Raw genomic sequence first — 17,031 nt, forward strand, 5'->3', positions numbered from 1 at the left:
AATGCTCGATGTGCTCCAATTCTCGAAAGTGCATAATGAATAACGTCCATGAATTGTAGAACCCCTCCATCCTTCCCCTCAGTTCAAATTTGACCTTTTAAGCATCAAGAATTCCAACAGGTCCCTACGCCAGGGCACAGGGTGGAGAGGTTGATCTCTATCCTAACAGAATCTGCCTTCGGGCGATCAACGAGGCGAAGGCTACAACATCTGCCTCCGCGCCCCGTTTCCAAACCCAGCTGATCCGACACCCCGAATATGGTCTCCCGAGGACCCGGGTTCAGTTTCGCATGCACCACTTTAGATATTACCCTGAACACCTTCCAGTAATGCTCCAGCTTTGGACAGGACCAAAACATATGAATGTGGTTCCCCCCCCCCCCCCCGTGTTCTATGCACCACCTTCAGCTGTATCAGCCCCAACCTCGCACACGGGGTGGAGGCTTTCACCCTCAGGAGCACCTCACACCGGAACCCCTCCTCCATACCCTCTCTAAACTCTTCCACTTTGCCTTGATTTGTAATTTGTTTTTTAATGGAACTCCATTGGTCACCTTGAATTATGACCTTACTCCCATTATATGTTGTGGCATTATCTAGTCCAGCAGCACATGTACAAAAAAAAGTGTAGATTGAAAATGTTACTTTTTTCCTCATTCATTTTTTCTTCTCTCCCGAAAGTATTTACTCAGACATATTTCCGCAAGTGTTGTTTATCGCCAGAACTTCAACCGTGGCTTTTGTTCATTATTGAGCTTTGTCTGTGAGTGATGATTTGTTTAGTCTCATCTGTGTTCAAATGCAGGCATTTCCAGCACAAGTTAGTGGATAACATCAGCGCCAGGGACCTTAACTGTTTTTTATTCTTTTCCACCCACTCCAACCTGATCCAGCTGTGATCAACAAATGCAGCACAGACCAGGAATCCAGCTCCTGACCTTCCTGAGCTCTGTCGTCTGGACAAACCCACTGAGCCAATGAGGGATCATTGACACTTTTTAAGAAGGAGAATATTTTAAATCCGTATTTTTAAAAAAATATATGTATGTTGATTTCTGTCATTTTATTGGATAGGTTAATGATGGTTTGAGACTTACTTTTGCACTGTTTGTGAATTGCCTTTATTGAGGTATTTTGTCTGTTCATCCCCACAGCACTGCAGTCTCAACCTTCAAGGATTTTGAACTGGTGTCGGCTCAGCAGCGTCCTGATGCAGTGCTCAGGAGGCGATTCAGAGAACAGCTCCAGCAAGAACCCAGAACAAGTGCGATTGTGGCAATAACAGGGACCAGGCGATTGATAAAACTGGCAGTGATGGGGCTGACTGTGGCACTGGGGGCAGCAGCCTATGCAGTGGTCAATACAGCACTGGAGTGGGCACCAAAGTTTGAACTGCAACTTTTTCCTTGAGAAGGAAGAACATTTTTAGCTACTTTACAAATCCCCAACTACATATTGAGGGTGGGACGCAGTACTTTCCTTTGTCATTGCCTTTTATTTTTAGTTTAAAATGTGTCATTAAAGACTGCAAGCAGGATAAAATACATACTCAGTTAAGGGTAGGATTGGGTTGAACACTAACCTCTTGATTGCCATTTGGTGAATGATTAGCACCAACATAAAGCTGCAATATATTGTACGATATCCATTTTGCTGTCACTTTTTTTATAAATAAAACCTTGAGCTAGGACCCATTAAAAACCTACTGCCACCAAATGATGCAGTGTGAATTTGCACTGCTGAGTTCTGACATGGTGTGTTGCCAATCTCAGCCATACTATCAAAGAAAGGAGGTGAATTTTTATCGATGGAAAGAATTGAAGAGATATTCTGGCCAATTTCCGAGGAGGCTGGAGAGCTATTTTAGGCTGTGGCTTGGCAGAATTAGCCTATTTGCCCTCTCAATTAGAATGTATGGCTTAAGTGGAAAATAGATCACGAGCTCAGAAAATGGTATGTTACATTTGCAATAGTGAACAATATTGTCCCACTTGTTACTTAATCTAACTTTGGGACTGGTGTGTTGTAATAGAACTTGTCAAGCACTCCTTTCTGAAAGATTTGGCTTTGATCCAAGCCAAAAGAGAGCAGACTCCGCTCTAGAGATTAATGAAAACCTTCCAGTTCTATGTTCTCCCTGCAAAGTAGCATGTCGCTGAATCATGTAGTGGTGAATCTGGCTGTTTTGATTTCCATGGAATTAGCTGACCGCTGTCAGACTGATAGCAGTCGAATGGTACTGTGGCTGCTTAAGACTGCAGTTCCTACTCCATAATGCTGTGCAATGATCTCTGCTGAAAAGTGTGGTGTTTAATTTGGATAGAATGAAGTTTAGCTGAGCTGCCTTCTCTTAATTGAATGGAATACCAACATTCACCCATTGATAAAGAATGGTCACTTTGGTTATTGCCTTAATGCTGCACCACAGCAGGAGTCAATGCCTCGAGAAGGGCAGAAAACAGTCGTTTTTAAACTCATTCATCAGTGGAATTAAGTCACAGGACAAAAGCTCCCATTCTGCTAATGGAAAGTATTTGAGTCTAGCAGTGGGAGCAGTGCAGGGTTTTGGCTTTCAGGTACATGATACGACCATTATGTAGATGGATGAGTTTAGTATGCCAGTCAACTGATGAACATCTTCCCTCAGGATAGTTAAACTTTGTCTCTTATTTATTTTTTGTTCTCCCTTGACTATTGGCCTCCAAATTGTCCTGATTTTAGCAGTGCTTGGGTGCATCAAGGTGTCTTGGTTTTTCAACTATTGCCTGCAGAATACAATATATTTTCCCTTTATCCAGCTGCCTTCGAGCATGATTATATTGAAAGCCAGACAAACATCTTGAAATAAAGGTGAAAAATACAACCTAGTTGGATCACTTCAAGACCAATTATTATATTTTTGTAAATATTGAGTCATTGCATTCAAATGATTAGTGGGACCTGTTCAACAAACTTGTGCATAGAGGCTCATAGGCCAAGTATTTCATTAATATACCTCTGTTACAAACAGTTAATCAGAAACATTTTTAAATTGTAATATATTGCAGCCTTAACATTGGTGTGTCAACCACACTAACCTCAGTCAAAGCTTCTTAATTTGTATAGCTAGCCCTTGTAAGGCTATTTTTCTTGAGACTCTGGTATGAAGAATTTAGGTCTGATAATGTACTGTTAGTCTTGATATGCAATGCACTAATCCTGAATCCTGCCGCCTGCTTTTCTCGGTTACAAGATTTATTAACCGTTATGTGAAGCTACCAATAACTTGACTTAGAGTTGACAATGATGAAAAGAGCTGGATCTATACTGTTTGTTTCACATTTACTTCCCACCCTAATGTTGCTGCACATGAGTCACCTTTTGGTGGGGGTCTCCAAGGTAACTTGAAGTTCTTGCATAGAAGTGAGTGACTGCGTTATGAGTTACCTTTTCCCTCATGCCAGCCCTCTCGGAGTGCCTCAGTCGAGATGGGGAGCTCTGGTTGGGAAGAACCTGCATGTTGTTACACCACGGATGCAATCTCTATAGTATATGTAAGTGAAATACTAGTGACCCAGGATATGAATATTATTCATGCGTTCTGGCACCTTACTCTTGGTCCATTGAGTACCAATGGAGAGCAATATTTACTATTAATGGATTAGTTGCACTGGCACAATGTTTTGTCAGATCAGTGGTGACTTGGTGTCCAGATATAATCTTGATTGGATTATTGTTGTGATTGACTATTGTTTGAATTGTGATTGGATTGCTTTACCCCAGCTGAAGGAAGGATTACCACTGCTGCAGAAGTTCTTCACTGTCTTTACATGGTCAATTTTACAGAGAAAAAGCCATTAGTTGAATAGATGTGTCTCTTTACATATATATCAGCTAGTTTTCTTCTGTCTTTTGATCCCTTCACCGTGATATTTCAGTCCATTTGCCTGTCTCTCAGATTTTGGGACCACTTTCTGTCAAAACAGATACATGATACCCTGGGATGTTTAATACTGGGCCCGATCTAATGAAGCTATGAGATAGTTCAATTAACTGTAGTATGGTAAACTGAAGTATAATGAACTCTCTCTTGTGTTGTATTCTCGAATGGATACATGTTTTCTGACCACTTCAACGTCTCTTCTAAATCTCTTGATTTTTAAAAATCTATTGTAATTTCTCCCAGTTCTTGCCTTCTGTATTGACCTTATTTCGCAGCAATTTTCACCACCAAATATTGATTTTATTAGCTGATTTTCTTTAGGGTCAGATTCAAATATTAAAATAAGAGGTTGTAAATCGTTTCCCCTACTGACTATTTAAATTGGAATTAATTCAAAGAGTAGAGGAGTGTGTGGTTTCAGTTCCAATATGTGCTGAGTTAGCTGAACTCTGCCAGGCCAGTGGAAATGATTCTCCCCTCCTTGCTAGCCACTAGCCCTGGCTGAAAGTGCACCTTGAGGGATTTTGCTGAAGATTTGTGATGGTGTGATGGATACAGCTAGATGCTTTGTAAACTTTAACTGTCAAGAAAGGTGAGGATTTGGGAAGGGTGCTGATGCAGTAGTGCCCCAGCAAGGAATCAGTCCCTGCAAGAAGAGCCCAGGAGTAAAATATTCAGAAGCAAATGACATCCGTCAAGTTGCTCGTATCTTCTTATAGTAGCCACTGGAAAAGTTCTGAAATGGAAAAATCCTGCATATGGTACTTTGAAGTCCTGTGCTTTCTCTGTTGGGGGGGGGGGGGGGGGGCGGGGAGAGAGAGATCTGGACAGGTACTCTGCACTGATGATAGCCGCCAGGATTCTCTATTTTGGGGAAAGCCGAAGGAAAAGTGATGGAAAAAACTCCAAGAGGAACTGAGTACCCCTATGCTCCAGTGGAATGGTCGGGCAGGTCCTTGGTTCACAACACACTCTGGTGTGTTAATCTTTGTTCTTCGTTAAAACCTCAATATGGAACTCAACCCAGAGCCGCTGAACCAGAATTTGAATGCTAATTGAGACGCGCCAACATAAGCAAGAAAGAACAGTGGTTTGGAGAGGATTTGGTGCCAGCTTTTGAAATCGCTTTATAGAATATAGAGTTGTGCAAAACACTGCAGGTTATTTTCACTCCAGACACTTCATTTAAATGTATGTATCTTTATTTTTAATAAATATTTCCGTTTAACAGAGTGTAGTGCAATTTCAAAACTCACTGATTGGAACCTGACATTGAGTTAATTACTTGCTGTGACGCGTTGAGATTGTTGACCATTTTTGGCAGGGATTTGAATGAGTTGTGCTGAAGTTTTGTCATTATAAATCGCATTCACAAATGTTTTGAATCCACCCTAAGACTTGTGCTGGAGCCACTCGGAAGGAGAGCTCAATAGACTCAGTAAAATAACTTTTGTTCGTGAGCTCTATTGAGAAATAATGAACGCCGTTAGCAACAGACTCTCAATGATCTGGAATAAATGGAGAGCGGTTGTCGAGCAGTCTCTGTCACCCAATATTATGTGGGAAAAGCAGCAATGTGCTACATTGGTGCCTCTCTGCTGGCTAACCCTCAGTAAAGGAAATAATCAGAAACAACATGATTAAACTTCTTGACCTGGGAAGCTTTGAAAATGGTTCAGAGAGAGATGCATGTACTAAGTCAGTTCAAAGCCTATCCAGTAACTCAGGGAGGCGGCAACTCTTATAATGGAAACCGGTCAAGGTTGAAGTAGCTAGCCAGGTTTCAGTACAATTGTGGCAAAATCAATTAATCAGAAAGGAAAGTCAAGTGAGGCTGGGAATTGCCTCAAATGTTCCCTATGCAGTGCATACAGTGTAAAAACACACAATAAGAGTTTCTATGGATATATGAATAGGGAGTGGGCGACTAAGGTAAATGTGGGGCCTTTACTGAACGAGGCTGGTGAATTAATAACAGCAAACAAAGAAATGGCGGATATGCTAAATACATTTTTGCATTAGTCTCCACCATGGAAGCCATTGCAAATATCCCTAACATAAACGACGGACTGATTTCAAATAACATAGAACTTACAAAAATCCAAATCACAGCGGATAGAGTAAAAGAGAAACTCCAGGAGCTGAAGGTGGAAAAGTCACCAGAACCCAATAAACTGCATGCTAGGGTTAATGGGAGTTGCTGCAAAGACAGTGAACATATTGGTTGAAATTTTTCGCAACACACTAAATTTCAGGAGGGTATCAGAAGATTGGAAAACAGCCAATGTGACTCCCTTGTTCAAAAAGAGTGAAAGGGAGGAAAGGAACTATAGGCCAGTTAGTTTAACATCCAGATCCACTGCAATTGGCATACCGCTGCAACTGATCCACAGCAGACGCCATTTCCCTGGCCCTACACATCCCTGGAGTATCTTGATAACAAGGATTCCTACATCAGACTCCTATTCATTGACTACAGCTCCGCCTTCAACCCAGCCAAGCTCATATCAAAGTTCCAAAATCTGGGACTTGGCTCCTCACTCTGCACCTGGATCATCGACTTTCTGACCCACAGACCACAATCAGTAAGAATAAACAACAACACCTCCTCCACGATAGTCCTCAATACTGAGGATCCGCAAGGCTGCATACTTAGCCTCTGACTATACACACATGACTGCGTGGCAAAATTTGGCTCCAATTCCATCTACAAGTTTGCTGATGACACAACCATAGTGGGAAAGATCTCGAACAACAACGAGTTAGAATACAGGAGGGAGATAGAAAACCTAGTGGAGTGCTGAAATGAGTGGTGTCCCTCGATGCCAGCAAAACTAAAGAGCTGGTCATTGACTTCAGAAAGCAAAGTACTGTACACATCCCTGTCTGTGGAGATGGTCGACAGTTTCAAATTCCTAGGTGTGCACATCACCAAAAATCAGTCCTGGTCCACCCACATCGACGCGACGACCAAGAAAGCACAACAGCACCTATACTTCCTCAGGAAACTAAGGAAATTCTGCATGTCCACATTGACTTTTACCAACTTTTACAGGTGCACCATAGAAAGCATCCTATCTGGCTGCATCACAGGCTGATATGGCAACTGATGGGTCCAAGACTGCAAGAAACTTCGGAGAGTTGTGAATACTGCCCAGTCCATCACATGAACCTGCCTCCCAACCATTGACTGTCTACACCTCCCGCTGCCTTGGGAAAGCAGGCAGCATAATCAAAGACCCCTCCCACCCAGCTTACTCACTCTTCCAACTTCTTCCATCGGGCAGGAAATACAAAAGTCTGATAACATGCACAAACAGATTCAAAAACAGCTTCTTACCCGCTGTTACCAGACTCCTAAACGACCCTCTTATGGACTGATCTGATTAATACTACACTCCTGTATGCCGGTGTCTTATGTATTTACATTTTGTAACTTGTGTTTCCCTATTCCGTATTTTCTTTTCATGTACTAAATGATCTGTTTGAGATGCATGCAGAAAAATACTTTCACTGTACCTCGGTACATGTGACAATAAGCGAATCAAAATCTATTGGCAAGATGCTGGAGTCAATAATCAAAGAGGAAATCGCTAATTAGGAAAGCTGAATATAATCAAACCTAGTCACCATGGCTTTATGAAAGGGAATCATGTTTGACAAATGTGCTCTAATTCTTTGAGGGTGGATAAAGGAGAGTAGATAGAGGGGAACCTGTAGATGTAGTTTATTTATATTTCCAAAAAGACATTTGATGAAATGAAAAAAAATGAAAATCGCTTATTGTCACGCGTATGCTTCAATGAAGTTACTGTGAAAAGCCACATTCCGGTGCCTGTTCAGGGAGGCTGTTACGGGAATCGAACCGTGCTGCTGGCCTGCCTTGGTCTGCTTTCAAAGCCAGCGGTTTAGCCCAGTGTGCTAAACAGCATATGAGGCTGGTGCATAAAACAAAAGTCCATGGAATTGGAGGAAGTGTGTTGGCATGGATTGAAAACTGACTGTCACATAGAAAGCAGAGAATTGGAATAAATGGGTCCTTTTCAGAGTGGAAAGATGTCACTAGTGGAGTACTGCAGGGATCAGTACTTGGCCCACAATTGTTCACTATTTGCATAGGAATTAGGAGCAGAAATAGGTAATTCAGCCCTTCGAGCCTGCTCTGCCATTCAATCAGATCATGGCTGATCTCTTCCTGGTCTCAAATCCACCTCCCTACCTGTTCCCCATATCCCTTTACCCCGTTTTTAAAATCAGAAATTTACATTAATGACCTGGAGGAAGGAACAGAATCTAAGATTCCAAATTGCTGATGATAAAAAAATAAGTGGGAGAGCATGTTGTAATGAGGATATTGTGATTCTGCAATGGGATACAGATATATTGGATGACTGGGTGAAAACCTGGCAAATGGAGTTTAAGGTGGGGAAGTGTGTGGGTCCCACCTGCCAGGGACAAAAGGAGGCTACTCTACTTCTGTAGATCTGCTTAGACATTGCTTGAATAATTCAATTTGTGAAGTAATGCCCAGGTATGAGCTACACGGACCCCCAAGTAGCGGAAACTAGTGTTAGAGAGGCGAAACGGCAATGAACTAAGCTGAGATCCTCTAGCCGGTAGATTCACTGGAAAACACTTACTTACATTTAGTCTGTAACCAGAGAAGGTACCAAACATAGTGAGTATCTTCATCATGTTGTTCATGGAGGGAGCTAGGTCGTACAGAAGTAGATTATCTGCATAAAGCGACACCCGATGCTCCACTCCATCCCTACAAATGCCCCTCCACTGATCAGATGCCCTCAGTGCTACTGAGAGGAGCTCAAAGCTAAGGCATGGAGCAGTGGGGTGAGAAGGCAGCCCTGTCGAGTGTCCCTGCCCATGGGAAAATATACTGAAAATACCGTGTTTTTACAAATGTTGGCCTTGGGGAGGGGGGGGGGGGGGGGCGGGCGTTGTACAACATACGGATCCAGGAGGCAAATTTAGGGCTGAATCCAAATCTCCCCAGGATCTCAAGAAGATAGTACATTCCACCCTATCAAATGCCTTTTCTGCATCTAGTAGATAGTCCAAAGATGTGCGGGTTAGGTGGATTGGCCATGCTAAATTGTCCGTAGTGTCCTAAAAAGTAAGGTTAAGTGGGGGGTTGTTGGGTTACGGGTATAGGGTGGATATGTGGGTTTGAGTAGGGTGATCATGGCTCGGCACAACATCGAGGGCCGACGGGCCTGTTCTGTGCTGTACTGTTCTATGTTCTATAGTCCCATTCCACCCTATCAAATGCCCTTTCTGCATCTAAAGACACTATGACTTCATATTCCGGAACATTGGAAGGGGAGAGGACAAGTTTAAGAGGCATTGAACATTAGTCAACAGCTGCTGGCTCTTCACAAAGCCTGTCTGATCCTCAGATATTATAGCTGGGAGACAAGGCTCCAGCCAGGACCCCAGGTTCTTAGCCAGCAGCTTAATGTTCATATTCAGGAGTGAAATGGGTCGGTTTGACCCACATTCTACTGCGTCCCTGTCTGCCTTGAGGAGCAAAGAAATTGAGGCTTCAGTGATGGTCGGGGGTAGTGAACCCCTGGACAGCGAGTTGTTAAACATGTCCATTAAAGGTATGACCCGCTCTGAGAACCTTTTATAAAACTCGGCTGGGAAGCTGCCATGATATGGGTTTGAGATGCCATGATCTGGGGCTTTGCCAGGTTGCAGCCACCCAATGCTCTTCAGTATTTCCCCCAGGCATAAGGAAGAATCCAATTCCTGTCTCCTGCCTTCCTTGATGGTCGGGATATGTAGACCGTCTAAAAAACCCATCCTTCTAATTTGTCCATCGTTCCCACTCCATCTTGTAAAAGTAGTGATTCATGTCATACTGACTAGAATTTCATGATGTGTTTGGGAGAGGCTCTGAATCATACAGTTCACAGTAATATGAACTGAAAGCCACATTAACCTGGAGAGGGACGGAAACATGATTACCCTCCTTGTTCCGAATCATGGATCTCTCGAAAGGCAGTTTGCCACTTGAGCTGATGAGCCAGAAGGCTTTCTCCCCATGTTTGTAGGAGGTGCCCCTAGAAGGCCGTAACTGACACCTTAAGACCATAAGACATGTAAGCAGAATTAGGCCACTCGGCACATCGAGTCTGCTCCACCATTCGATCATGGCTGATATTTTTCTCATCCCCATTCTCCTGCCTTCTCCCCATACAGCCTTACCACACACAGCCTTACCAGTAGATATCAGTTCAACTGGAGCTGTAATTTTTACCTGTGCGGCGGTAGCTCCGGCGTTGGGGTAAGTGAACATTGACCGTCAACTTCCAAAATGGAGTCCACCAGCCTCTGTCGCTTCAATCTTTCCATTTTCATGGTGTTAGTTTTATCTGAGATAATTCCCCCCGCCCCCCTCATGATGGCCTTTAGTGTCTCCCAGAGCATCAAAGGAGAGATTCACTCCGACTTGTTGAGCTTGATAAAGTCTGCTATGGCAACAGATAAACGCTCACAGATTTTGTCATCAGGCAGCAGTGTGGAGTCCAATCTCCAAGGTAGTCATTGTGAAGGGCCAAAATCAAAGCATAAATGAACAGAATGAGGGGCGTGGTTCGAGATGACAATCAGCGAATATTCGGCTGCCGCCACTGAAGGGAGTTGACAATTAAATCGATTCGGGAATGAGCACGGCAGACGTGAAAAAAAAACATTCCTATCATTTAGATGCAGAAAACATCCGGGATCTATCCCACCAATCCTTTCTGTAAATGAGGTCAGTGCCCTTGCCATCCCAGATGGGGGTCAGAGAATTTGGTATGGAACAATCCAATTTAGGGTCCATGACACAGTTCAGGCCGCCTCCCAGGATCATCCGGCATGAATGCAGGCCAGGGAGGGAGTTCACGAGTGAGTTGTAAAGTTCGGGTCCACCAGCTGGGGACATAGATGTTTACTAGGATTACTGGAGTGTTTGCCAATGAACCACAGACAATATAGCGACAATTGGGTCCTGAGAGGAGGAGAATTTGTTTCTTTTATGAATTAAAATTTCTGTGCTTCTGGTTCCACTGTTAAAACTTGAGTGAAAGACCTGCCCCAAGCCTTGTCTGGACTTTTACACAGTTGGATGTTCTGTAAAAACACAAGATCAGCATTTAGTTTCTTAAGACGGGCAAAAGTCCTAGCCTGTTTCACATTCAGACCCTGAACATTCCAGGTTCCTAAACAAAGTGTAAGTCCCCCATTACTCCCTTCACCGGAGTCAGCTATATCCACTGAGGAATATCAAGCAAGGGATCTCGGAAAGATAAACTGAGGAGACCCTCCCAAGCCACAACCAAGCCAAGTCATACAACCTGATAAACAAGGATTTGTAGACCGTCAGATAACCAACATTAATACCCTCCCCACCCCCCCCACCCCCCGCTTCCTTCCCCATTCCAACAACGCTCCTTAACAATGTTAACAAACAATATCTTATCCCTAAGCTCCTACTTAACAAGACCCTGCTAAAAGTACAGTCAAAGCTATATTCACAACTGCGAAGAGCTGCAGTAAACCCTTTCTTACCACCTCTGTCAGCTAAACCTCATCATTATGTCTCCATTCAATGATATAAAGAAAAAAACCTTGCAAATTAAATAATAATAATCTTTATTGTTACAAGTAGGCTTATATTTAACTGCAATGAAGTTACTGTGAATATCCCCTGGTCGCCACATTCTGGCGCCTGTTCAGGTGCACAGGGGAGAATTCAGAATGTCCAAATTACCTAACAGCATGCCTTTCGGGACTTGTGGGAGGAAACTGGAGCAACCGGAGGAAACCCACACAGTCACAGGGAGAACGTGCAGACTCCGCACAGTGACCCAAGCGGGGAATCGAACCTGGAACCCTGGCGCTGTGAAGCAATAGTGCTAACCACTGCACTACCGTGCTGCCCATTTGCAACACAATAGAAAACACATATCAAACTCAATAACAATTGCAAATCCCAACCTCACTAGACGCATGCAATATAAAATGCCTGGATCCCGGTATACTTCATAGAACAAACATGAACATGTATTAACAGAATTGGAGTTAAGGTTTTGAATAAAGGAGTTTGCTTCTTCTGGAGAATCAAAAAAATGATCCTTCTCCCCAACAGTAACATGGAGGCGGGCTGTATAGATCATGCCAAACCAATCTCCTTTTTGATATAGGATGGACTTCACCCCGTTAATGGCAGCTCTTTTCTTTGCCAGGTCCGCACTCACATCCTGATAAGTTCAGATGGAGTGGCCCTCCCACTTTATCTCCCAGTGCACCCTGGACCAGCAGGGGACCTACTCTTTTTTAAGTTTTGAAACTGGATGCCGACCGCACATGTTGACTCTCCAACTCGAGGTTTCAGCCACAGAGAGCAAGAATCCCGGTCTAACTTAGGAGAGGACTCAAACACACCCTCACCCAACATTTTATGGAGCATACTTGTGATGTGTTGGGTAATCTGGATCTATGTGGACTGCGTTTGATGCAGTGTACAGAGAGACAGACTTCCAACACTTGATGAGATGCAACACGATTTTATTTAACATCTAACTATCATACATGCTTAACTGTGGGCTGACACTATGCTGACTTGACTGGAGACCAGAGGCTAGCCTGACCAGACTAACTGACTACCACATGGTGTTTGTACTGGCTACTGCTCACGAGCTCCGACTGTCTCAGAGGCTGGATCCCGAGAGAGCGGGAAAACTAGTGCCCTCTGGCTTTATAGTGGTCGTGTCCTGTCTGGTGATTGGCTGCTGTGTTCTGTGTGCTCACTGGTCATCCTGTGTGTCAATCACTGCCTGTCTGCCCTCCATCATATACCCGGATGTATATTATGACAACTTGTAAATTAACCAGGAGAGGTGCGGCCCTCTATCCCCTCCGGTAATCCCACGATGCGGACATTTTGTCTTTGTGATCGGTTCTTAAGGACCTATTTTTGCCTTCAGATTTTATTGGTCTCAATTACTGAGGTCAGATTGGTTTCCACGGGCATGATCTGATCACTATGATCCAACAGGGAGGTTTCAACCTTTCAACGTGGCACCATATATTTCAACGTTTATATTCTCGTTTTAAATTCACGTGGGTCAGAGCTTCGCCGAATGATTTTTTAAAAATTCTGCTGTAAGGCATTGGCGATGTTTTTCTAGTCCCATAGCCACGATACGGCCAATGTGGTCGGCCATCAGCAGTGTGGTCGGTAGGGGAGAAGGGGAGCGCCCCCCCCCTTCCCCCCCTCCCCCAGCTCCCCCCCTCCCCAGCTCCCCCCCCCCTCCCCAGCTCCCTCTCCCCAGCTCCCCTCCCCAGCTCCCCCCCCCCCTCCCCAGCCCCCCCAACCACCATCTTACTTTGTACCGAGAATTCCTCGGAGTCTGATGACTGATCACGGCCCGAATCTTTCCTGCCTTTCTCCCTCGTTGGCATCTTTACAAGGAAAGTGTCTTCCTGTGCAGAGTTGTTGAGTATTGAAGCTGTTTCAACTGTCCATTGTGCTTTGAAAAAGATATTTGATTTGATTTGAATATTGTCACATATACAGTGAAAAGTATTTTTCTGCGGCCGAGGGAACGTACACAGTACGTACATAGTAGACAAAAAGAATAATCAACAGGGAACATTGACAAATGGATCATCGCCAAACAGTGATTGGTTACAGTGCGGAACAAGGGGCCAAACAAAGCAAATACATGAGCAATTTTTATAGAGAGCCTCCACGTGCGTGCTACCCCTCTGCATACGTCACCAGAACTAACCTCATATTTTGTTCCTTTGTTTATGAATCCAAGTGATCCTTTCTTAGCCATTTAATGTGTCAATGTTTTTTTAAATAGGTATAACCGCGAGTTGAAACAAAGTGTATCAACATTTTATCTACATAGAGCAGTGATTTCTAGGGGATGCCAGAGTGTCCGGCTTATTGAGCAGGCCAAAGGAATCATTTGATGAGTCACATGGTGAATTTTATGACTCATCAGCAACACCAAGATGACATATCGCATCATATTTTTCACTTTGAGAGTGAGGATACTGATTTTCGGAGTTCAAAATCCTTGACCAAGGTTTAGCCGCAATCTCGTGCTGTGGTAATTGTTCCTCACCTGGAGGACTGTGACGAGCCAAACAGTTATCACACTTTGTATTGTTTCAGCTCAGTTGAGATCCCCTGGAACAATTAAGAGGTTGCCGCAGACTCTCCATATACAAACTTCTTGGCCGATGTGTGTTAATAAGGTTCTGATATTAATTCCTTAGGCAATGTGGCTGATGCCGTGAGTTGTTGTCCTTTGAAGATAAAATTTCAAAAGTCAGGATAAGTTTCAAAGCACTCAAGTGGGAGGCGCGGTGGCACAGTGGTTATCACTGCTGCCTCACAGCTCCAGGGATCCGGGTTCAATTCTGGCCTTGGGTGGCTGTCTGTGTGGAGTTTGTACATTCTCCCCATGTCTGCATGGGTTTCCTCCGAATGTTCCAGTTTCCTCCCACAATCCAAAGATGTGCAGTTTAGGTGGGGTATCGGGGATAAGGCGGGGGTGTGGGCCTCTACTTGATCCTACGCCTTTACTGAACCATTCAAGCAATCGCTTCTGGACTAGATAATTTGCTGTTATATGATTCAGTTATCAGCATGAATCTCCAACTGGAAGAGGTTCACAATGATCCATTTCTTTCAATTTATGTTCATAGAATTTACAGTGCAGAAGGAGGCCATTCGGCCCATCGAGCCTGCACTAGCCCTTGGAAAGAGCACCCTACTTAAGCCCATGCCTCCACCCTACCCCCGTAACCCCACCTAACCTTTTGGTTACCACCCCTCTATCACCTTCCATGATCCATCCCTTCCCTTCCTTGACCGCTCTATTTCCATTTCCGGGGATAGACTGTCCACTAAAATCCATTTCAAACCCACCGACTCCCACAGCTACCTCAACTACAGCTCTTCACATCCCACATCCTGTAAGGACTCCGTTCTTTCGCCTCTATGAATAAAATCTCAGGCGTTAACCTCTGGCAGACAAGCTCTGCTCAATGCACCTGCTCAGACCATCTTTTCCACTTATAAGATACGTGTAGACATAACTTGAAACCACTTGGGGGTGCTGTTTATGGCTTGAGAACCAGCAGAAACATCCTCCCACAATCTACCTACCCTTTGAGACCCATAACAATTTTATATATTTTGGTGAAACCATCCCCCATTCTTCAAAATTCTAAGAAATATAGTTCTACTTGATTGCTCCACATGAGACAATCTCCTATATCCTGCGAATCAGGCTGGTGGACATTCTTGCACATACATCGTCTGTAAGTAAGGAGACTCAAATTCTACAAAATTCATCCTCTCTCATTAGATTTGGACATCACGGGGGATATGGAGGGCAGTGTGGCCAGAGTGCAAGCTAGGGAATTGGAGTATTGTGAAGGGTTAATTGTTGCTCTGTTGATTTAAGAGAGCAAAGGGATGTGTGTTGTTGCCCAGGGGTGAGCAAGGGAAAAATGAAATGGATGTACAGTGCATTATCCTGCTAAAGATGAAGAACTTTGAAGGCCACTCTTATGCAGCCCTGTGAGTGAAAGAGTTAACTCTGCCACCTCCCGACAGGTGACATAGTGGTACCCACACCCTGAGGAGTCTGTTTGGTATGCACCCCAGGAAACATTGGAAGTTGAATTTTGCTGCCTCATCCTCTACCTTGGTGTAATGCTTGGCTGATTTCCAGTGTTAAAAAGAATATTGATAAGAGCATGCAGTGAAGTGACGTGAGAGAAAGGTCAGAGCCAATCAGTGTTCCTGCTTTACCTTCTTTGTTTCTCAGTGTTTTGCTAAATACTGCAGGCTGAACAGGGGCTGCACAGAAGTTTATTTAATTTTAGCTGTATTAGGGGTCTTACACCAGTGCTTGTACCAAGAGATATGCAAATGGCCCAGACACTTCCATATATATCACACTATAACCCAGTGATTAACTAAAGGTACAAACATTTCAAGAAAATTTTGGTCCTTTATTTCAAATTATTTATTTATATTATATATACATATCGTCCATTCTTTATATCTATCTTAGTCAGATCTAGGATTTTCATCTGAAGGTCACTTTACCGTATGGGATATTCAAAACAAGGCCCTTCCCAGAAAGTAATCCGTTATAAATGTAAAATGCCTGAGCAATGTTCCACGTGCTTAGTAGCGACAATCTTGGGAACAAAAGTGCTTTGAGTAGAAGGACCCGTCTAAATTTTACAGGGTGAAATCTCACCAGGACTCACTCATTTGCCCCTTGTGACTTAGCCAGAGGAGTCGCGGACACTGATGAGAAACGGCAATTGTACAATTTTTGTGGTCTCCCTGGTCCTTCTCTTGGCCTTGCAGTGGCCAGAGCGGAGTTCCACTGCGACAGAGATCAGGATTGTATATAACCAGAATGTATTTTTAAAATTAAAGTGTTGTGTTCAGGTATCAGCATCAAGTCCTCACTCCCTTGTGGGGAATTGTATGTCTTAGTGTAGGGAAAACTGGGGGGATCCTAAAGCATACCTGAACTCTGTTCATGGAAGATTTTGCTTATTTTCTCATTTTGGGCGAGTTAAAACACTGGTCTTTTCTCACTATTGAATTTTTATCATGCCCTGCACAAGTGTCTAACTTTCATTAATAACCCATCCTTGTGATCGAAGTGAGAGTAAGTTACAAACACGTGTTGTAAACTCAGACGTGATGAAGAATACCCCCCACTCATTCCACTTGGAACATTTAAGGGTAACACGGTGGCACAGTGGTCAGTACTGCTGCCTCACAGCGCCAGGGACCCGGGTTTGATTCCGACCTCGGGTGACTGTGTGGAGTTTGCACTTTCTCCCCGTGTCTGCGTGGGTTTCCTCCCACAGTCCACAAATGAGCACGTGAGGTGGATGGGCCAAGCTCAATTTCCCCTAAATGTCCAAAGGTTTGATGGGGTTACAGGTGCCGCTCTCAATAGGGTGTCCTGTTGCTGTTGTTTGCATCCTCCGCAACCGAGGGCCCATAGCCTTGGCCGGGGGGGGGGGGGGGGGGGGGGGGGGGGGGG

At 44.1% G+C, this 17,031-nt stretch overlaps 1 protein-coding gene across 3 annotated transcripts in view; it reads left to right on the forward strand.

Moving 5' to 3' along the window:
• The window catches only part of tbc1d20 (TBC1 domain family, member 20), a 54,606-nt gene extending 49,452 nt beyond the window's left edge, over positions 1–5,154 (forward strand). For 2 of the 3 annotated variants that reach the window (XM_038803690.1, XM_038803689.1), the window contains one exon: positions 1,155–5,154. In XM_038803690.1, coding sequence (XP_038659618.1) covers positions 1,155–1,410 — 256 coding nt within the window. In that variant the 3' untranslated portion in view covers positions 1,411–5,154. The remainder of the gene's footprint in view (positions 1–1,154) is intronic. The other variant, XR_005461445.1, reaches the window with a different exon arrangement.
• Positions 5,155–17,031: the final 11,877 nt, after the last annotated feature.

This window comes from Scyliorhinus canicula, chromosome 7, assembly GCF_902713615.1.
Source record: "Scyliorhinus canicula chromosome 7, sScyCan1.1, whole genome shotgun sequence".
NCBI lineage: Eukaryota > Metazoa > Chordata > Chondrichthyes > Carcharhiniformes > Scyliorhinidae > Scyliorhinus > Scyliorhinus canicula.